The sequence below is a fragment of the Meles meles genome, chromosome 6 (genome assembly GCF_922984935.1).
Source record: "Meles meles chromosome 6, mMelMel3.1 paternal haplotype, whole genome shotgun sequence".
Classification (NCBI taxonomy): domain Eukaryota; kingdom Metazoa; phylum Chordata; class Mammalia; order Carnivora; family Mustelidae; genus Meles; species Meles meles.
Window position 1 is genome coordinate 49,125,850 of NC_060071.1, and position 23,429 is coordinate 49,149,278.

Consider the following 23,429-nt stretch of genomic DNA (forward strand, 5'->3'; position numbering starts at 1 on the left):
TTTCACATTATAAATTAAAGTTTTATTTAAAGCTCTTTTTGTTATTCAAATAGAAAAAGTGGTTTTAACTACTGTTAAACAAAAAAATGGGAAGTGAAGTAATTCATCTTTTGACAATAATCTTCCTTCCTTTCCCTCCAACAGTGTCATCTTCTTTGATAGTCAAGGTAATTCCTTGTAAATAAGGCTTTTAATAAGTTACAAATATGTAGTAGGTTCTTATCCATCTACTTCCTAACTACTTAATGCACTGTTGCATAGCAACAATTTTTTTTTTCCTGCTTCTTCTTTATTGGAAGTCTGAGAGTCTGAAATCTGCATTGCCTTGGCTGAGGTTGGGAATCTTTCTGGTACCAGGGGTGCAGATACCCATTGTAGAAATCAGTAGCTGTTAGTGTTTTCTTGAGCATCACTGATCGAACACCAATCCAGCCATCCTAAGGGCAAAAGACAAACAGTAAACAGGGCGTGGTGGCAAAACTGGAGGTAAATTTTAGCTTATACAACTTTTAGCATGAAAACAAACCTGCAAATCTTTACCAAAGGCCTAGCTGCAGATAGCACTGTACTAAGTAACGTATATGATTCTTTGACTCTAAATTTATTACCAAGTGATAACAAATGTACAGACCTGTATAAATTAAACCTATTTAAATATAAAGGGGGGCAGAATAAAGAAGTGTGTCATCTTGGCATGGTACTTTACAGTTTTCAGAATATGTCCATGTATCTTATTATGACTGGTCATCAAAAATATAACTGCTCTGAAAGCAGGCAGATCCAATATCATCCCTAGCAGAAACTGATTTAAGAGAAAACTGATGCCCAGAGAGGCACGTGATTTGTCCGAGGTGACATAACTCGTGGGACTTAAACTCACATGTTCAGACAGCCCCAGCTCCTTCTATGAGAGCAAACTAAAGATTTGCAGGACAGACCTATAAAGACCCAGACAACAGCAAACATATCTACCCTACACCGTTCGAGAATAAGCAAGATGAAGAGAGGCTGATGTGGGAGCTGTGGATCTACAGTCTGTGTAGATCAGATCACTTGGCCTCTTGAGCAGGAAACATGGCACATAAACACCATATGAAGGAAAATGCCAGGAAATGGGAGAAATGTGGAACGTCTCTCAGGCCATAAAATCATAAAATAATAATGGTTCGAAAGTCATTTTAAATAGGTTAAGAAATCTCCTCTTTAACCACTATCGAACAGTAAAAGCAAGTAGGATATCTGCGCTGTAGTAGTTCAGCTAGATACTCTGCTATGGCTATCTGTGATCACCATATGAACAAGGTGAGTTTCTAGTTAATTACTAGAAGTTAATTACTTGTTAATTAACTACAAGTTAATTACTTGTTAGTTACTAACAAGAACTTGTTAATTAAATTGGACTGCTGAGAATATACAAGTTTCTTTTAAAAGAGCACTAAACTTATTGAATCTTCTTTCAGTAATAATGCCTTGGTAAGACTTCATCACTTTCAAAAATTATATAGCGACTCTACTATTTCTTAAGAAAAATTAAACTGTCCATTGGCTCACTCTGATGGATTAAACAGTTGAGTGAAGTCTTAACTAAAAATGATAAACTATAAACTCAGCAGAACAAGTATAATTTAAAGCTAAAGGCGAATGTACCTTGCAACAAACCAGCAGTATTTGTGACTGTCTGTGGTATACTACTGATCCTGGCGTAACAGGTTGTCCTCTTAATTTTGGATCTAAAGAAATTGGGGGGGAGGGGAGAAGGATATAAAAGAGAATAAATAATTATGCAACTTCATGGTGCTTAAAAATAAAAAAAAAATCCTAGGAGGGAATACTAATACCAGAGGGCATACCTGCTGATACCCTGACTCCATAATCCAAACTTAACAATGGAGCCATGGTACTCTAGTGCATGTCAAACCCAAAGGGAAGCTTTCCATACACATAGGAACTTAGCAGTCCTTTACCCACTCTCCCAAAGATCAACCTAAAAATGTCAAATTTAGGAGTTTTGACCATTTGGGGGAGATAACTAGCTACCAGTGGAGAGGTATACAGGAAGCTTACGATCCAAGCTGACCCTTCCATCCATGACCCAGCAAATCCCATTCTTAGATTCCTGAGGAACTCCAACTCCCTCTGAGCTGGACCACCTCTCTCTGTGGCTCCTACTCCTTCAGTCCACCATACTGGGAGGGCACTGATGGGCCTCAGAATGGACTGTGTCACAAAATGCTACACCCTGGCCTAGGGTTCTCCCTGAGTTGCGCAGGGATTTTCATTGTGATATTCAGCAGAATGAAACTGACCAAGTCATTCTGCACTCCCTGAAAACCTTAGTGTAGGAAATCACAGAGCTTAAAATGGGATAGTAAGACTGCTTTGCCTACTTCCCACATTCTTAGGATGACCAATGAAAAAATACACGAGAATGGACACTGCAAAGAGTAAGACAATAAATGAATGTAAATCATTATTATTACTGAACTGACACAAACTAAAAGAATCCTTAATTTTTAGTAAATGTGACCTATGGTAAACAGTCACATTTTCAAATGGACTACAGTGAAAATGTTTCCACATCAGCTACTCAAAAGTTAGTACCAGCGAGGACTGAACTATTAACTTCTACCAAATCCAGAAGTTTAACGGTATTATCCATCCAGAGAGTCTGCAACGGAATCTGCAAATAAAATTAAAGAAGGTATGATAATGGAATACACTCAACTCCAAATCCTTTTCAACTACTATTTTGCATTAATCTGGTCTGACTCTCCCAGTTACAGAAAAATTGGGAACTGAGTCTCTAAATCTTATGATACAGTACACAGCTGTGTACCTTCTACAACAGTCTCCAAGACTGTTAAGATCTTAAACACTATTTTAAAAATCAATGTTTATATCTTTATTGATATTTCTAATTTATGTTCATTGTAAGAAATGCAAGCATTACAACAATTATATTTTAAAAACTTAGAAAGTAGGTGTGCCTGGCTGGCTCAGTCAGAAGAGCTTGTGACTCCTGAACTCATGCTTAAAAAGGGCTACCCTTACACTTTAAGATTATTAAATATTATAAAATTATTCAACAGTGCTTTTCCCTCAGTTCTTTGTGGTTTCACATTTTTACATTTAAGTGCTTGATCCATTTTTCTTCTTTTGATCATTATTTTGACTTTGAAAGTCAGGATTTGAGGGCCTCGGGATTTGGTTACCCTCTAATGGCTAACCAGTTCGGTTGTCCCAACCCTATTTACTGGACAATCCATCTCACCCTGCCCCACAATGTGAAATGACACTTTTGTCACATTTTGATTTCAGACTAATAAAAATTAACATGTACCGGGAAATAAGTTCTCTCAAATTTCTTAAGTAAATCCATGTATCTTCAGACTGTAGCTCAATCCTCTATTTCATAGACAAGGATAGTGAGGCCAGAAAAATGCAGCTATTTTCCCAAGTTTAGACACAGCTAGAGCCTAGGACCAGAATCTAGGTTTTCTCATTCTCAGCTCAATGCTCTCTTTATGACCTCCCCTAAAGAAGTCATTTAATTTTCAGAAGAGTTAGAGTGTTTCAAAGACTTCAAAATCATATGTTTGCATGGATTTAACTCACAAGGTTTATCTTCTTTGATCTTGGCAGTTGTGGACATGGTGATTAACCGCGATTTAGAGGTAAAAAAGCAGAAACCCAGAGAAAATAACGGGTTTCGCTCTTGGTTAGTAAATGGCAGCTCTAGGAATCAAATTTCACCTTCTGGTTCTTAAGTTCTCATTCTGTTATGGCCCAAGCTTTTTCTCAGTGGAGAGGAAAGGTGAATTGCAGAAGATAATGATCATTAAATGGTAATGGAACTGTGTTTAACTTTTTTAAGACTTTATTTTTAAAACTTTTTTTTTTAAGAGATTTTATTTATTTGACAGAGACACCGTGAGAGAGGGAACACAAGGAGAAGGAGCGGAAAGGGAGAAGCAGGCTTCCCGCTGACCATGGAGCCCGATGCCGGGCGGGAACCCAGGACCCTGGGATCATGACCTGAGACAATGGCAGATGCCAAATGACTGAGCCACCCAGGTGCCCCAAGATTTTATTTTTAAGTAATCTCTATACCCAATATGGGGCTTGAACTCACAACCCCAAGATCAAGAGTTGCACACTCTACTAACTGAACCAAACAGCAACTTGTTTAACTTTTAAGGAACCGTCAAACAATTTTTCCATAGCTGCTGTACCAGTTTACATTTCCACCCCAGAAATGTATGAGAGTTCCAAATTTCTCCACATTCCTGTCAACACTTGTTATTGCCTATTTTTTTTTTTTAAGATTTTATTTATTTGACAGAGAGAGAGATCACAAGTAGGCAGAGAGGCAGGCAGAGGCGGTGGGGGTGGGGGGGGGAAGCAGGCTCCCAGCTGAGCAGAGAGCCCCATGCTCATGACCTGAGCTGAAGGCAGAGGCGTTACCCACTGAGCCACCCAGGTGTGCTGATTGCCTGTTTTTTAAAATAACAGCAATCCTAGTGGGTGTGAAGTGGTATCTCTGTACAGTTTTGATTTGCATTTCCCTAATGACTAATGAAAATGACCATCTTTTCATGTGTTTAGTGGCCATTTATAGATCTTCTTGGAAGAAGTTATCTATTTAGAAGCTTTGCCCATTTTCTAATCACGTTTGTCTTTTTGTTATAGAGTTAGAAGAGATTCTTATATAGATATTGGACTATTATCAGATACATGATTTGCAAATATTTTCTTCCACTCTACAGGTTGTCTCTTTGTATTCTTGATAGTGTTCTTTGAAGCCCCAACAATTGTTAATTTTCACTTCTAATTTCTCCATTTTTAGTTTGGTTGCTTAGACTATAGGTAACGTATCTAAGAACCACTGCCTAATTCAAGGTCATGAAGATTTACTCTTAAGTTTTCTTCCAAAAGTCTTATCATTCTAGCTCTTATATTTACGTCTCTGATCCATTTAGAGTTTGTGAGGTAGGAATCCAAATTCCTTTCTTTTTTACTGTGGATACCCAACTGTCCAAGCACCATGTGTTAAAAAGATTATTCTTTCCCCATCAAACTATATTGGTACCACTATCAAAAACTGATTGACAATAAACATGAAGGTTTATTTCTGGGCTCTCAATTCTATTCCATTGAAAAATAGGTCTATCCTTATGTCAGTATCCCACTGTCTTCATTACTGTAACTTTGTGGTAAGTTTTGAAATTAGGAAGGGTGAGTTCTTTTTTTTTTCTTTTTTAAAGATTTTATTTATTTGACAGACAGAGATCACAAGTAGGCAGAGAGGCAGGCAGAGAGAGAGAGGAGGAAGCAAGCTCCCCGCGGAGCAGAGAGCCCCATGCGGGGCTCGATCCCAGGACCCTGGGATCATGACCTGAGCCGAAGGAGAGGCTTTAACCCACTGAGCCACCCAGGCGCCCCAGGAAGGGTGAGTTCTTTAGCTTTGTCCTTCTTTTTCAAGATTTTTTGGCATTCTGGGTCTCCTGGGATGCCATATGAATTTTAGGATCAGCTTCTCAATTTCTGCGAGATGTCAACTGGGATTTTTATAGGAATTGTATTGAATCTGTGGATCAATTTGGGGAACAGTGCCATCTTAACAGTATTAAGTCTTCCAATCCAAGAACAACAAGGTCTTTCCATTTACTTACGTCTTCTTTACTGCTTATTAACTCTAAAGTTTCTTTTGGATTCTTGATGATTTTCTATATATAAGATCATGTCATCTGCACACGGAGTTTTATTTACTCCTTTGCTGATTCTGTATTGTTTCTTTTTTCTTGCCTAATAGCCCTGGCTAGAACCTCCAGCACAATGCTAAATAGAAGTGATGAGGGTGGACATCTTTGTCTTGTTCCTGATCTTAGGTGGAAAGCTTTCAGGCTTTCACCATTAAATATGATGTTAGCTGTGGGTTTTTGTCAGGTTGAGGATGTTCCCTTCTTAGTTTGTTGTATATTTTTATCATGAAAGGGTGCTGGGATTTTGTCAAGTGCTTTTTCTGTATCTACTGAGTAAATTCTGTGGCCTTTGCCCTTTATTCTATTATATGGTATATTACATGGGTTGTTTCTGTATGTTGATTCAACCTTGCAATCCTCATATAGACCCTACTTGGTCATGGTATACAATCCTTTTTTATATGTTGTTTAATTTAGTTTGCTAATTCTGCTGAGAATTTTTGCTGCTATATTCATTAAGGATATGGACTTGTGGCTTTCTTTTCTTGTGAAGTCTTTATCTTGTATAGCCTACCTTAGGTTTTGTGCTAGCTGCTCCCTCTGCCTAGAATGCCGTTTTCCTCATCTCAACATGATTTATGGCTCCTTACTGTCTTTCAGATGTAAGCTTAAATGTCAGTTTAGAGGTGCCTTTTCCATCTACCAAATCTAAAATAACCTCCAGTTAGTCTATCACATTCTCCTATTTTAATTTTCACCAAAGAACTTATCACAGTATCCGATATTTTTATTTATTTGCTTAATTGTTTCTGTTTTCTTACATCATCTTTATCTCTGGTACCTAGTACAATGCCTGACACATAATAGGATTTCAAAAAATATTTTGTTTAGGGACATCTGGGTGGCTCAGTCTGTTAAGCATCTGTTTTCGGCTCAGGTCATAATCCTAGGGTCCAGGGATTGAGTCCCACATCAGGCTCCTTGCTCAGCAGGGAGCCTACTTCTCTTCCCTCTGCCTGCTGCTCCCCCTGCTTATGCTCTGTCTCTCTGACAAATAAATAAATAAAATCGTTTAAAAAAATTTGTTTAATGAATGCATGAATAATAGCAGGTAACATTTAATGAGTACCTACCTACTCCTTACCAGATACTATACTAGATGCTTTATATACATGATATCAGCCCTAATTACCAGATGAACAAACTAAAGCTCAGAGGTTAAATAATAAGTGGCAGAGACAAGGTGGAGCCCAGCTCTGCCTGGCTCTAAAGTCCATGTTCCTTTCCCTATGCCATTCTGTTGCAGTGGGAAAAGTACTGGGTTTGAAGTCAGACAGAACTGGTTCAAAACCTGCCTCTCACTAACTGGCAATGGTACCTTGAGCAGTATTCAGTAACCATCCAATCTCTACTTTAAGCCTCAATTTTATCAACTTAAAATCAGATGATACCCACACATAAGGCCGTGATCCTCACTGAAGCACTTGGCATGCTAGAAATATTCAGTAGCAGGTCTCTATCTTAATCAATGTTAATAATACGTGGCCCAGGGGCACCTGGGTGGCTCAGTGGGTTAAAGCCTCTGCCTTCGGCTCAGGTCATGATCCCAGGGTCCTGGGATGGAGCCCCTCGTCGGGCTCTCTGCTCAGCAGGGAGCCTGCTCCCCCGCCCCCCGCAACTGCCTGCCTCTCTGCCTACTTGTGATCTCTGTCTGTCAAATAAATAAATAAAATCTTTAAAGAAAAAATAAAATAGGGGCGCCTGGGTGGCTCAGTGGGTTAAAGCTAAAGCCTCTGCTTTCGGCTCAGGTCATGATCCCAGCATCCTGGGATCCAGCCCCGCATCAGGCTCTCTGCTCAGCGGGGAGCCTGCTTCCCTTCCTCTCTCTCTGCCTGCCTCTCTGCCTACTTGTGATCTCTGTATGTCAATTAAATAAATAAATAAATCTTTTTTTTAAAAATTAAATAAATAAATAAATAAATTTAATAAAATAAATATAACAGGTGGCCCATTAAAAACCCCACACTTGGTAGGCCCCAAGTTCAAACAACATAGAGGCTATCAAAATGAAGGGGGAAAACCCAATACATTTGTCAAAGAACTGAATTTAACTCAGGATTTTAATAAGTATTTTTTTTTAATTTTTAAAAAAGATTTTAAGTAATCTCTACACCCTCAATGTGGGGCTTGAACTTACAACCCAGAGATCAAGATACATATGCTCCACCAAATGAGCCAGCCAGGCACCCCACATATTTTAACAAGTATGTAATAAATACTGTAAGTATAAATAAAGAACTATTTAATAAATAAGTTACAGTTACAACTCCACTTTGTGTACCATCTGTAGAAATTGAGAATTTAAGAATTCAGTTGTAAAAAACTGGCTACAGGCAGAAAGACATACTGGGAAAAGCATTGGATTAGATGTTAGAAAATTTAGATTCATTATTTTGTGATGGGGCACCCTGATGTTCACTGCATCACTTTCATTCCTCTCATCTATGAAATGGGTAATAAAACTTGGTCACAGAAACTGCAAAATAAATAAATAAATATTCCAAAGTCCTTTGCGAATTCTAAGGTCCATATAAAAACTTGAAGTTTAAAAAATATTTAAAAAATGAATTTCATACACACAAAAGAATTTCTGAAAGCAAGAACTCGAACATATTTGAACATCAATGTTCACAGCAGCATTATTCACAACAGCCAAAAGTGGGAAACAACCCAAACCTCTGCTGACTGATGAGGGGATAAACAAAATGTGGCATATACATACAACAGAATGTTTTCCTTAAAAAGGAATGACATTCTGATACATGGTACAGCATGAATGAACCTTAAGGACATGATGCTAAATGAAACAAGCCAGACACAAAAGGACAAATATGATTCCACTTATATGAGGTGCCTAGAATAAGCAAATTCTAAGAGACAGGAAGTAGATAGTAGTTACCAGCAACTGTGGGAAGGGGGGATGGGGGAATTAGTGTTCAGTGGGTACAGAATTTCAGTCTGGGATGGTTACAAAGTTCTGGAGATGGATAGTGGCAATGGTTGCACAATGATATGCCACTGATTTATACAATTAAATTATGAATGCTACTGATTTATATGCTTAAAAATTGTTAAAATGGTTTATGTTATGTATATTTTATCAGATTAAAAGCTTTAAGAATAAAATGAATTTCAGGATTCTTTGGGTTTAGTTTGCAACTCATTCCTAAATAAAAGTATTTTGAAAATGAATTACGTACACAGACAATTAGGTAAAACTGCAATCCGACTTCCAACTTACTAGAGTTCCAATGGCACGATAAAGTCTGAATATCTGCTCTGAAGTTTGTTCCTCCCATTTTATACATCTGGTACCAGCAGAAATCTTAGGGGCTACAAGATAAAGCCAAGAGCAAGAATAAATATCAGGTTCTATGTCCATGAACTGATAACTATTTTTTTTTTAAAGATTTTCTTTAATTATTTGAGAGAGAGAAAGAGAGACAGAGAGAGAGAGCACGCGCACACACAAGCAGGGGAGAGGCAGAGGGAGTGGGAGAAGCAGGCTCTTGCTGAGCAGGGAGCCTGATGTGGGGCTCAATCTCAGGACCCTGGGATCATGACCTGAGCCAAAGGCAGCTGCTTAACCGACTGACTGACCCAGGCATCCCTGAAATGGCAACTATTGATGCTGAATGATAGAAGAGAACTTTTATTATTTTCTCAACTTTTGAGTATATTTGAAATTTTCCATAATATAAGGTAAAAATAAATCAATCATACAGATACTAAAGAAAACTGGGTGAATTTCTTTGTAACTGGGGAGTAGAAAAAGCCCTTCTAACAATGACTCAAAATCCAGAAGCAATTAAATGACAAATATGACTACATAAAAATAAGCTTTTAATAAAAATAAACTTTGGTATGGCAAAAAGAAAGGTCATAAATCGAGTCTAAAAACAAATGATGGGGGCACCTGGTTGGCTCACTTGGTAGAGCACGTGACTCTCAATCTCGGGTTTGCAAGTTCGAGCCCCACATTGAGTGTAAAGATTACTTAAAAAAACAACAACACAACAACAACAATAAAACCTGAAAGTATTTGTAATTTTCATCACAATATCTTAGATCTATTTATAACAAATATAAAATTTATAATTACAAGTTAATCTAAATATATAGATTATAGGAACACATATCTATGTAACATAATATTAATATAATAATATTATATCCAGGACTACTTTGTATCTATTATGAAGATTTATTTATATCTATCATATAAAGTATTCCTAAAAACTGAGAAGAAAAGATCAAAAATGTGATAGAAAAACGGGTAGAAGATTTAATGTTTCTTCCTGGAAAAAAGAAATGCAAGTAGTCTTTAAATATACAAAAAGATCCTCAACCTCACTCACAGGAGTAATGTAATTTAAAAACTACTCCAGGATGCAATTTCTTATCTATTGGCTTTGGAAATAACATATGCTTCAAGTTATTTATAATGACATTCTTTGCAATAGCAAGTTTGGAAACAATCAAAATGTCCATCAAGAGGGGATCTGTTGAATAAATTATGATACATCCATGTAAGTGAGTACTATACTGCCATAAAAAGGAACCTTCTTATCGATAGGAAAGGATTTCCAGGGTACAAGGTTAAGTAAAAAAAACAACCAACCAACCAAACAAACCAACAAACCAAAGGTACAAGAGTATATATTTTATGCCACCTTTTGTGAAAGAATAAAGGAAAAATCAATTTATTTATTTAAAGATTTTATTTACTTATTTGCCAGAGAGAGAGAGGCCAAAGTAGGTAGAGCAGCAGGCAGAGGTAGGAGGAGAAGCAGGCTCCTCACTGAGCAGCGAGCCTGACGCGGGACTTGATCCCAGGACCCTGAGATCATGACCTGACCTGAAGGCAGACGCTTACCTGACTGAGCCACCCAGGTGTCCAGGAAAAATCAATTTAAAAATATGTGGTATTTGCTTATTTTGATAAAAGGAAACAAATGGACAGCTAAATCAGGAACTCATAAAATAGTCACTTGAGGAGGAGCTAGGGATGGAAGTGAGACTTCTCTGACTATACTTTTTCAAATAGCTTAAATTTTTTAATCAGAGATGTTTTATATGATTTAAAAAATAAAATTTAATCATAAAGAGAAAAAAAGCAACTCTGAAAATTGAAACAAACTAAAACAAACCTAACTATGTGTCAAACTAGGTAATGAAATGAAAAAATTATCATCATCTCCAATAAGTTTTGGACACAGCACTCTGATTGCACACTATTAGAAGGATATATTCTATGGACCAAAAAAAACCTGCAGAGGAATATGATATATTACTCAGTAATTTTACTGTTTGTAATCCCTCTGCTCCTCCCCCTGGTCTCTCTCTCTTAAATAAAATCTTAAATAAATAAATAACACACACACACACACACACACACACACACACACACACATACACACATATTTGAATCAGTAATGGTATTAACTCAAATATTATTCTAAAAATGTTAAAAAATATAGTGCCTCACCTTGTCCATTGACACCTTATCTTGGAACACACTGTTGTACCAGATTGATTGTAAATAGCAACTCTCCCAAAACAAACAAGGGAGAGATGGTTTGTTCTAACATGGGACAGAGAACTCATAAGATGAGTCTGGGGCGGGGTGCGTGGGTGGCTCATTGGGTTAAGGCCTCTGCCTTCAGCTCAGGTCGTGATCTCAGGGTCCTGGGATCGAGCCCCACATTGGGCTCTCAGCTCAGCAGGGAGCCTGCTTCCCCCTCTCTCTGCCTGCCTCTCTGCCTACTTGTGATCACTGTCTGTCAAATAAATAAATAAAATCTTTAAAAAAAAAAAAAGATGAGCCTGGGCATCTTATAAAAGAAAGCAAGGAAGCACTCAAAAACTAGTTAAGGTTGTCAAAAGGATGCAGGACCCAACTTTAGGGGGCTCCCACTGGCCAAATTGGGGATGACTTGAGCAGGACAAAGAATTATAGATGTAATTAACCGTAAAACACACTAAGTGAAAATCCATGACTCAAATCATAATTTTAAAAACTCCGTTGCCGGGGCCCCTGGGTGGCTCAGTGGGTTAAAGCCTCTTCTGCCTTCGGCTCAGGTCATGATCCCAGGGTCCTGGGAACGAGCCCCACATTGGGCTCTCAGCTCAGCAGGGAGCCTGCTTCTCCCTCTCTCTTTGCCTACTTGTGATCTCTGTCTGTCAAATAAATAAATAAAAAATCTTAAAAAAAAAAAAAAACAAAACTCAGTTGCCACCATAAATTGACAATGACTATGGCACTAACTTCTTTCTCTAAAAATTGGGAGAGAAAGAATTAAGCATTGATCCTGCCATTTTAGAATGAATTAGGATTCATCTTCAATTAATGAGGAAAACTTCTTCTTCAGAGAATAATGCCAAATATTAAAGGTAAAAGGAACTGGAAAATCACCATTTTGCAATCCCTAATGAAATAATTCATTCAGGGAAGAAGCACCAACCCACGCCAAAATCATTACATGAAAGGTTGTTAGAGAACAGGATTATTTACACGGTGCCAAAGTATTATCCCACAGATTATCTGCCAACTGCAAAGGGAAAAACAAATCTTTACACTGGACTCAACCAAGTGGTCAAACTGAACTTCACCAGCCTTGATGCAACCTGGTATTATCAGTCACTAATGTGACATCCAAAGACTAGAGCAGAGAGAGGTGGCACTGTAACATATCCTTTTAAACAATTTTTTTTCTAAAGATTTGATTTTATTTATTTGACAGAGAGAGAGAGATCAAAAGCAGACAGAGAAGCAGGCAGAGAGAGAGGGGGAAGCAGGCTCCTCGCTGAGCAGAGAGCCTGATGCGGGGCTGGATCCCAGGACTCTGAGATCATGACCTGAGCTGAAGACAGAGGCTTAACACACTGAGCCACCCAGGCACCCTTAAACAATTTTAACTTCTGAGTCACGTAAATGTCTTACATGTTCAAGAAATAAATCATAAAAATAAAAAGCTGTAAACCTGGCGATTCACAGACCTGTACCCCTGGGGATAAAAATACATTATTATATGTTTATAAAAAAAAAAAAATGGAAGGGGAGGCGAACCATAAGAGACTATGGACTCTGAAAAACAACCTGAGGGTTTTGAAGGGTCAGGGGTGGGAGGTTGGGGGAACAGGTGGTGGGTAATAGGGAGGGCACGTTTTGCATGGAGCACTGGGTGTTGTGCAAAAACAATGAATAATGTTACGCTGAAAAAAATAAATAAATTTAAAAAATAAAAAGCAATCCTTAAAATTAAGAACAAACTGAAACAAGTACCACTGGAACACAACATCTATGAAATATTCTTTCCAAAAACGTCAAGCCTAAGTCTAACCAAGCCTTTAGAATTTCCAATGCACAAGAAATACAAAGGCTAGAAAAATAAGTTAAACAGCACTGGAAGGAAACAGACAACTAGCCTATTCTCTTCAAAAAGTCAATGACATGGAGGGGGAAAAAATAATGGAGGAATTAATCTAGATTAAAGAGACACATCAACTAATTATAATTACATACTACTCTGAAAAACTATCCAGCTAAAAAAATTTATTTTTAGACAATTAGGAACATTTATGTACTGGACATTAAACGCTATTACGGAACTATTCATTTCTCTTAAGAGATGCATGTTGAGGGATGCCTGGGTAGCTCAGTCGGTCAAGTGTCTGCCTTTGGCTCGGGTCATGATCTCAGGGTCCTGGGATCAAGTCCCACATTGGGTCCCTTGCTCAAGAGGGAGCCTGCTTCTCCCTCTGCCTGCTGCTCCTCCTGCTTGTGCTCTTTCTCTCTCTCTCCCTTTCCCTCTGACAAATGAATAAATAAAAAATCTTAAAAAAAAAAAAAAAAGAACTGCATGTTCAAGTATTTAGGAATGAAAGGTTATGATGCATACTTCCAAAGGATTCAGCAGAAATTTAAAAATATATACTAAATAAACACATACACATATATAGTGAAAGAAAATATGCTCAAATATTAATAATTACTGAGTCTGGGTTAAACAGGTATTCATCTTTTTTTTTTTAAATTAAAGATTTATTTTCTTATTTTAGAGAGAGTCCAGGAGGGGCAAAGGGAGAGGAAGAGAGAGTCTTAAGCTGACTCCTCACTGATAATGAGCAAAGTCCATTATCGGGCTCAAGCTCATGACCCTGAGATCAGGAACTGAGCCAAAACCACGAGTTGGATGTTTCAGTGGCTGCCACCCAGGTGCCCTGGTATTCATCATCATTCAACTTCTCTCTCTGTTTGGTACTTTTCAATACAAGAATAGGGAAAACATTTCCAATCCTTCAAGAGACTACATGTTAAGAGGAAAATGGAGACTATAACTTGCCATTCTTTGGAAAGAGACGTACAAATGGGCACTCACTCTTCAGTCAAAATCAAGGGCAATGTCCCACTGAAGTCAGAGCTTTCAGGTGCTATGATGACAGACAAAAACCTTGTGGAGGAGGTAAGGGTCTCCATAACCTTCACTTACCATATGTCACTCCCTCAGTTGGCTGCTGCCTTCCATTGCTCAAACTCTCAGGCAAATTTTTCAAAACTGAAATAAGCTGAAAAAAAAAAGGGGGGGGGGGGAGAGCAACATATTCAAGATGAAAAGAACAAAAGCAAAAATACATTACAATTCAGTCATGGCATTATCGAAAGCTTTGAAGGAGCTGTGTGGCAGGGTAGGGCAGGAAACTGCCTGAGGCCAAGACGACACAGGTCTCCTCAATGGAGTCTCAGTGGAGATGGTGCTCTCTCCGAGGACAGAGCAATGAAGTGCTTCCAGAAAATGCCGAGTTCTGCTGGCTATGCAAGCTTTTCTTGTCAGGACAGTGTGTGCTCAGGAATCCACACTCTTAAGTCCTAGGCGGGAAGGCAATGGAGCCTCAAAGAAGAATGTACTCTGGAGTCACCCAGTCCTGGGCTCAAATCCCAATTCTACCACCTACTCTTGCGACATTGTGGAAAAGTTCTTTGACCTGTGTGGCCTTCAGTGGGTGACAGTATCAGCTGCCTCAAAGGTTGGTTGGGAAAGTAAGAAAATAAGTCTAAGGAGGATCCAGAATAGTCCCAGCACACGAGCCAGTCCTTAAAAAACGAGAGCCACTATTGCAACACAATTTCTCTGGTGAGTGCCTGGATTAGGAAACACCGTCTAAACCGTTGGGGAAAAACTATCCTCTACAGAAAATTAACTAGTTCAGATGAAAATCATTGATTTGGCCATGAAGCATTCACTCCTACCTACTGTATGAAGATTCGAGCTATACAAAGCCAACGAGCTCATTTAGAGTGTGGGCATCAGCAGAACTCCAGTACTATGCAGGCAATGACCATAGTGCAGGCACAGAAGGGAGAGGAATGCACGGTCACTGAGGGAATGGCTGTTGGCCAGTCTGACAGGGGTGCCAGGTGAGTCTAGGAGCTGGAGGCTGAAACCGGGAAGGAGCTTCTAATGGCCTCACTGGAATGCGGGGGGCCACAGAAGCTCACGTGTTTCAGGAGAGCCTGTATTAAGTACCACTCTGTACATTTCCTGAACACTCACATGAGAAATGCCAACCTTGATGTTAGGAAGCAGGGAGAGAAATCAATTAAAAGAAACAAAAAAGCTGGGGCACCTGGGTGGCTCAGTGGGTTAAGCCTCTGCCTTCGGCTCAGGTCATGATCTCAGGGTCCTGGAATCGAGGCCCGCATCGGGCTCTCTGCTCAGCGGGGAGCCTGCTTCCCCCTCTCTTTCTGCCTGCTGCTCTGCCTACTTGTGATCTATCTCTCTCTCTCTCTGTCAAATAAATAAATAAATACAATCTTAAAAAAGGAAAGAAACAGAAAGCTGAAAATGACACATCCCAGAAGTGTTCTTTGCATCACCGAGTTAGGAGACCTAGGAAATGAAGATGAAGCAGTGGGATATCAGAGAACCGTACCATGTTGGCCCCCAGTCTTGACAGCATTGCCTCCAGTTCCTTGGCAGTGCTCTTAGGTGGCACAGGAACCGTTTCCTGTTTGAGAATTGGGCCGACATCAAACCTACCAAAAATCAAAAGCAAATAACAACATTACTATTTCTTCCGATCAATAGGTTTATCTATATGAGTGTTTACATACCACAAGGATAGTTTAACCCTGGCTGTGGACCTGACTGGTAGCCATTAGCAAAAGAGAAACATCAGTCTGAAAGAAGGGAATGCAAAATCTGGCCTATACTCAGATTTTATATCTATTTTTCCTAAAGGAAAAAAGTACAAAGTTGAATATCAGGGATTTAACTGCAGTTGCAAATAATTCCACCTTTAGTAATTAAGAGTATTTAAAAAGTTTCTACTTATACAATGAAGACACAGAGCAAAAAATTTATTTTCCAAATAAAATCTTTAAAAAAAAAGGGGGGGGGGGCGCCTGGGTGGCTCAGTGGGTTAAAGCCTCTGCCTTCGGCTCAGGTCATGATCTCAGGGTCCTGGGATCGAGCCCCGCATCGGGCTCTCTGCTCAGCGGGGAGCCTGCTTCCTCCTCTCTCTCTGCCTGCTTGTGATCTCTCTCTCTCTGTCAAATAAATAAATAAAATCTTTAAAAAAAAAAATTTTCCAAGGAAGTACCATTAAGAAATTCATAATGTGGATGCCTGGGTGGCTCAGTAGGTTAAGCCTCTGCCTTCAGCTCAGGTGATGATCTCAGAGTCCTGGGATGGAGCCCCACATCAGGCTCTCTGCTCAGCAGGGAGCCTGCTTCCCCATCTCTCTCTGCCTGCCTCTCTGCCTACTTGTGATCTCTCTCTCTCTGTCAAATAAATAAATTTTTTAAAATCTTAAAAAAAAATTCATAATAATTTCTTTCTATATATCTCTTCTCAAAGGACAAGAGTTTTGCCTAGATTATAATCATTGGTGATTATAAATTGATACAAGTATATTTGCATTCCCACAGTCTTACATTTTACATCAAGCTCCGTCAATACTGGCTCTCAGCTTTTATTAGAAATATGCTTCATTTTAAATAATTAACTTTGTGGTTGTTAATTCTATTTTCAAGCTATAGTAAAATGCTAACTATAAAAAATTACAAACATCCACAAAACAGTGTGAACAGTCTCTTGAATCCCCAAATAACATCATCCAAAGTTTAGAATTATTAAAGTTTTGCAATTCATCTCATCTGCCTCTCTTGTTTTCTCAAGTAAGTTAAAGCAAATCCCAGGCATGCAGTTGTTCTTGTGAAGCTGTGAATTATTTTCTATGGGGACATTAGGTGATAACAGAGGCTTAATATAATCCTGTTTTAGACTATAGTAGGACTTAAAAAATAAAAATTTAAGATAATTATATTACACATTGGCATACAATGTGGTCTCACTTCAGGTTCTAAAAATTTTTGACCATAGAAACCAAGGCCAGAGAAACCAAGATTCATTACAATTCATATCCAAAAATCCATCTCTCATTTACACAATGTTTTTCATAGAAACCCAGCTATCAATAATATAATTTATTTCAGTTAACAAGGTAAACATTTCACAAGAACAAGACACTATGTAACACCAAACCACATATAGTTTATGTCAGAAACCAGGAAAAGACAGAAAGGGAAGGCACTGTGGAGTCAGAAGAATTAGCACCATCCATTCATCCACTTCCACGTCCTCTTCGAAACGACTGATATCAACATTCAAAACCACAAAGTCTAGAGAAAAGAAAATATCTCCTACCTTTTAGGTTTAATTTGCATAATCGTCACTCCAGTAACTGTGTCTCCATGAAGCACGGTGTGGATTATAGGGGCTGGACCACGCCACCTCGGGAGGCAACTGGGATGGACATTCAATATGCCACTGAGTCAGAAAAGGCAGAAATTAGTGTGCAAGTGGGCTTTACCATTTAGTTCCTGCTACCCAAACAAATATGCGACTTTTTATCACTATACTTCCCCAGAAAGTTTGGAAAACAAACTTGAATCTAGTCTTATACCACCTGTAAATGGAGCCAGAGATTAAGTTTACTCTCTTACCATAAGAGCTCAATGAAACTCATTTAAAAACAGAACAAGAGGGGCACCTAGGTGGCTCAGATGGTTAAGCATCTGCCTTTGGCTCAGGTCACGATCTCCAGGTCCTGGGATCGAGCCCCATGTTGGGCTCCCAGCTCAGCTGGGAGTCTGCTTTTCCCTCTCCCTCTGCTCTGTTTGTGCTCTCTCTCTCAAATGAATAAATAATATTTAAAAAAATAAATAAATCAAATCAAATAAAAACAGAACAAGAAAACTATTCACTGTCCCAAAGATATTCCACAACGTCTGTGATGTCTGGGAGTTTTTAAAGATTTTATTTTATTTTTTTTTAATTTTTTAAAATTTTATTTATTTATTTGACAGAGAGAGAGGTCACAAGTAGGCAGAGAGGCGGGCAGAGAGAGAGGGAGAAACAGGCTCCTCACTGAGCAGAGAGCCCGATGCGGGGCTCGATCCCAGGACCCTGAGATCATGACCTGAGCCGAAGGCAGAGGCTTAAACCACTGAGCCACCCAGGCGCCCCTAAAGATTTTATTTTTAAAGTAATCTCTACACCCAGCATGGGGCTCAAACCCATAAGCCTGAGATCGAGAATCATAAGCTCCACTAACTAAGCAAGCCAGGTGCCCCTGGGAGTTTTTAAATAAAAGCAAAAAATAGCTTTTATACTGTTGGAGAAGCACTCAAACCCCCCTGTGCGTCTCATGGACAGTGTGAATATATAGTTTAGTCCAATTACCCTGTTTCATTTAGTCTGCATACAGAATGGCTAGAACAAGTTTCTTGAATCCCCATCCAACAATCTATTCATCTTTGCTCTTTATCCCAACACACCTAGTGCCCAGCGATGAGCAACTTCAATCATTTACTAAGTAAGCTGATTAGTTTGACAATGTCTCCACTGCAGGAATATGCACTCAGGAGTCCGTGTACACGAAAGTCTTAGATTCAAAATTCCACTGTTCAGCCCCATCTGATTCACCCGTTACTGAGCAAGGTCCATGTGCTGGGGATACAAGCAACACTGAACCAAAGGAGGAAAAATTCTGCCCTCAGGGAGCTTACATGCCAAGAGCAGGAGAAAAACAACACAAAACTGTGTAAAAAGTTTGTCAGATGGTTCTAAGGGCGATGGAGGAAAATAAAGCAGAGACGGGGTAGGAATACTGGGTGGGAGACTACAGTTTTAATAGAAGTCACAGCAAGTTTTACGAATAAGAAGACACTTGAGGGGCGCCTCGGTGACTCAGTGGATTAAGCCGCTGCCTTCGGCTCAGGTCATGATCTCAGGGTCCTGGGATCGAGCCCCACATCGGGCTCTCTGCTCCGCAGGGAGCCTGCTTCCTCCTCTCTCTGCCTACCTCTCTGCCTACTTGTGATCTCTCTCTCTCTCTCTCTCTCTCTCTGTCAAATAAATAAATAAATAAATCTTTAAAAAAAAAAAAAAAAAAAAAAAAAGAAGACACTTGAACAAAGACGTGAGGAGGTAAGGGAGTAAGCCATGCAGACATTCCAGGCAGAGGGAACAGTAAGTATCTTGGAAGAAGGTAAGCGTTCAGCAAGTTCAAGGAACAGCATAGAGGCTAGTGTGGCTGGAATGGAATGAACCTGAGGAGTAACACAAGGAGACGAAGCCAGACAACCAGGAGGGGACCAAACCAGTAGGTAGGTCCTCATAGGCCCAGACTCTGACGACTTCTGAGTGAGATGGAAAAACACCAGAGAATGCTGAGCACAGTGACATGATCCAACCTCCGCTTTAAATGGATCACTTCGGCTGCTGGGCTGGTAAAAGACTGAGAAGGCCAAGGACAGCAGACACTGGGTGGGGGAGGGGTAGAGGGAGGCAGTGACTGCAGAACGACAGGTGATTCTATCCAGATTTCAAGGGCAGAGCCAACAGGATTTCCTCATGGATTGGGTGTGTGGTGTGAGAGAAGGAATCACAAGTCCCTAAAAGGTTTGAGTCTGAACACCCAGAAGGGTGGAGTTGCCACTGAGGGAGATGAAGACTTGGGGAGGAGGAGCTTTTGGGCAAAAGTTCAGGAATGTAGTTTAGAATATCGTGTATGTAAGGTGCCTATCAGACACTAGGTATCAGGGGCCTGGAGTTCAGGGAGAGATCTGAACTGAAGGGACACATCTGGGAACTGCCAGCATCTACATGGAATTTAAAGAAGGGTGGGTGAGAGAGCCCAGAGATCAAGAGCATCACACATTTCAACAATTCATGACACTAACAAAATTTTTTATCTTAAGAGAAAACAGTAAAGAGAGCAAAATTAGAATTCAAATCATTGCACTTTAGATTCCAGGTCTGTATACTTTTTTTTTTTTTAAAGATTATTTATTTGACAGAGATCACAAGTAGGCAGAGGCAGGCAGAGAGGGAGGAGGAAGCAGGCTCCTCGTTGAGCAGAGAGCCCGATGTGGGGCTCGATCCCAGGACCCTGAGATCATGACCTGGCTGAAGGCAGAGGCTTTAACCCACTGAGCCACCCAGGCGCCCTGTTCTAGGTCCGTATATAAAGACCAAAAGCCTCCTATATTGTATCCCCTTTAAAAACAAGAACAAAAACAAAAACTCACTAGGGAAATTTAAGAATAAGAGTCTCACTCAAAAGTCGGCCAAATGAAGCTACCACTCCAACGTCGTACTCTCCAGATCCCACATCTGGCCACTCATACACTGGAAGCTGAGACTGGACAGCATATTGCTTCACTGGTAGTCCTTTTGGGGATGGGGAGGGCACTGTGACCACCTCCAATTTTTCGATTAACTCTTCCTCTTTGTTTTCCCTAAATTGGAAAGATTGGAAGAAATTCTGAGTGTTAAGACAATGACTCAAAGTTAAACTACTTCACATACTTCCACAGTACTTGTATAGTTAAATTTATGAAACATTTAAGGGTAAATGCTTAAAACTAGTACAACTGAGAGACTGAGTTTTTGTTTTTTATTTAATTTTAATTATTTGTAATTTAAAAAGCCATATGTGGCTAATGACTACTGTTTGGATAGAGGGTTCTAGAAATTTCCTGTGCATACAAAAACATATACAGTACAGATATTATATATACTGCTCTGCATTTTGTTTTCCCTCTTAACAACACTATATTACTATTACGTGAGTCTTTTTAAAAAAAAACGGGTTAAATATACATTTGCTTGTATATCCAACAAACATTTCTAGAATAAGAAACTGAAAACACTGGCTGTCTCTGAAGAGAGGAAGTGGAAATGGGAGACAGAGGTGGAAGGAACTGACTTTTCACTGTATATCCTTTGAACCTTTTGAATTTTATACCACAATCATGTGTTAGCCCAACAATAAATACTTTTATTAACCTTTAAAGATTTTATTTAGAGAGACAGAGAAAGGGCGCATGTGGGGCAAACAGGGAGCAGGGGCAGAGGGCAGAGGGAGAAGCAGAATTCCTGCTGAGCAGGGAGAACGATGTGGGACTCAATCCCAGGACCCTGAGATCATGACCTGAACCAAAGGCAGCTGTTTCACCGAATGAGCCCCCCCAGGTGCCCCTCGATCCAATAAATACATTAAAAAACCAAAAGATATCCCATGGAAATCATTTTTTTTTTTTACCTGCTTTCTTTTTACCTGCTGCATCATAGTCCAGTGCCCAGGGGTGTTAGTTTATTTACCAGGTATTGCATCACGTGTTGAGGAGTTAGGAGAAAAGGGAGTATATAGGAGGTCCTAAAGACAGAGCACGGGAGTAATGGAGCCGCCAAGTGAAGCACCAGCAGAAAGGTCAGGACACGTGCCATGAGATTCTAAAAACAATCTGGGGAAAGCAGTGTGTGGAGAGTACATGATGAGGGTGTGCAAAAGGAACATGTGTGAAGGGAGTGTTTCAGGGTGTGCGCGCAGAGCAGAGTGGTGGAGGGAGGAATATGATACGAGGGGATTAATGGGGTTGTCAGTAGGAGGGGCTGCTGTGAAGAATCTGCAGGGAAAACGTTTATAGCAGCAATGTCCACAACAGCCAAACTATGGAAAGAGCCAAGATGTCCATCAACAGATGAATGGATAAAGATGTGGTATATAAATACAATGGAATATTATGCTGCCATCAAATCTTGCCATTTGCAACGATGTGGATGAACTAGAGGGTAGTATGCTGAGCAAAATAAGTCAATCAGAGAAAGATAATTATCATATGATCTCACTGATATGAGGAATTTGAGAAATAAGGCAGAGGATCATAGGGGAAGAGAGGGAAAAAATGAAACAAGAGGAAACCAGAGAAGAAGACAAACCGTAAGAGACAATCTCAGGAAACAAACTGAGGGTTGCTGGAGGGGAGCCGGTGGAAGGGACAGGGTGGCTGGGTGATGGACATTGGGGATAGTATGTGCTGTGGCGACTGCTGTGAACTGTGTAAGACTGATGATTCACAGACCTGTACCTCTGAAACAAATAATACGTTATATGTTAATAGTAAAAAATAAAAAATAAAAGAATCTGTAGCAAAGACTTGATGGAGATGACAAGTAGTGTTGGGGATGCATCAGGAAAACACGCTGTGGGAAAATAACAAATGGAGGCTGAGGGCAGGCAGGCACAGCAGTACAGTTGGGTCCAACCACCATAGAGCATGGACTTTTGGAACAGGCTGGATCTCAGTTTTTTTCCTCCCAGTAAAAGGCATTTGTTAAATAGTAGAAATACTAAATGTATACCTGAGTTGTGATTTATAAATTTATTCACCTGAAAACAGTTGTTTTTGGACTGTGTCCTCATTTCAGCCCCAGAAAACAGGGTCCTGTTGTATACAGGGAGGAGATGGGGAGCGGAGAAGTGAGACATGGGTGTGCCTGTGCCTGGTAAGAAGCCCAAAGGATTGGAGGGTACAAATTAATGAACAGGAGGTAGCAGGAGGAAGTGGAAAGGGGAGGACTTCAAGTCAGACAAAGTCAGACCCCGGCAAGGCCCGACATGCTCAGATGATGACCTTGGGCAATCGCTTAACCTCTCTGAACTCCGGTTTCCTCACACACACAATGAGCACGGAGGTGCTGGGAGAGGACAAAGGAGATGTATGCAAAGCTACTAGCGCCGGCTTGGCATCACGCGGCGCCCGGCAGCGCTTGGAGAACCGAGAGACGGCAGGGAGCAGGAGTGTAGACAGGAGGGACCAGGCGCGCGCCGTGCACCTTCCGGGCGCCCGGAGACGCCGGGATCTGGGCCCAGACCCTTCCGACCCTGCTGCTTTCCCTGCGAGGAGTTCAAATCCTCGGGTCCGGTTGCAGAGGCTCGGCATCAGCGCCTTCGGCAGCCGGGCCCCCCAAGCCCCGGCCCCGGTACCTGGCGGCGTGCAGCGCCCGCAGCGCCTCTCGGGCGAACTGGTCCGTGCCGAAGAAGAGCACCCGCCAGGGCGGCTTCTCGCGGACTCGGACGCCCCGGCCATCCTCCCCGCCAGGGGACCCTCCAAGCCCAGCCAGCGCTCGCCACTGGGGGCTTGGCCTACCGCCCGGACCGCCACACACGGGCCGGGGCCCCCAGCAGCGCCGAACTAGCACCCTCATCACCTCCGGGGACGGCCTATCCTGCGCAGGCGCGTCAGGCTAGAAGACAGTGCGCGTGCTCAGCCGAAGGGACGGGGCCGGAAAGGAGGGCTGATGGGCGGGGTCTGCT

At 40.7% G+C, this 23,429-nt stretch overlaps 1 protein-coding gene across 1 annotated transcript; it reads right to left on the reverse strand.

The window, feature by feature from the left end:
• MTFMT (mitochondrial methionyl-tRNA formyltransferase) lies at window positions 1-23,348 on the reverse strand. The gene is made up of 9 exons (XM_046009803.1): window positions 23,100-23,348; window positions 20,359-20,568; window positions 17,471-17,593; window positions 15,696-15,798; window positions 14,255-14,330; window positions 9,004-9,095; window positions 2,602-2,680; window positions 1,648-1,730; window positions 1-437 (listed from the first exon to the last, which is right to left on the reverse strand). Exons 1-9 carry the CDS (start codon window positions 23,318-23,320, stop codon window positions 243-245), a joined length of 1,182 nt encoding a protein of 393 aa, XP_045865759.1. The 5' UTR covers window positions 23,321-23,348; the 3' UTR covers window positions 1-242.
• Between the last annotated feature and the right edge of the window lie 81 nt (window positions 23,349-23,429).

Excerpts from the sequence above, each read along its gene's own strand:
- MTFMT (XM_046009803.1), bottom strand. The coding sequence starts at position 23,320 with ATGAGGGTGCTAGTTCGGCGCTGCTGGGGGCCCCGGCCCGTGTGTGGC. Across the intron at positions 17,594-20,358 it reads CTTATTCTTAAATTTCCCTA|TGGCATATTGAATGTCCATC; the intron begins GTGAGTTTTTGT and ends TTTCTGACTCAG. Across the intron at positions 14,331-15,695 it reads CAAGACTGGGGGCCAACATG|CTTATTTCAGTTTTGAAAAA; the intron begins GTACGGTTCTCT and ends TTTTTTTTTCAG.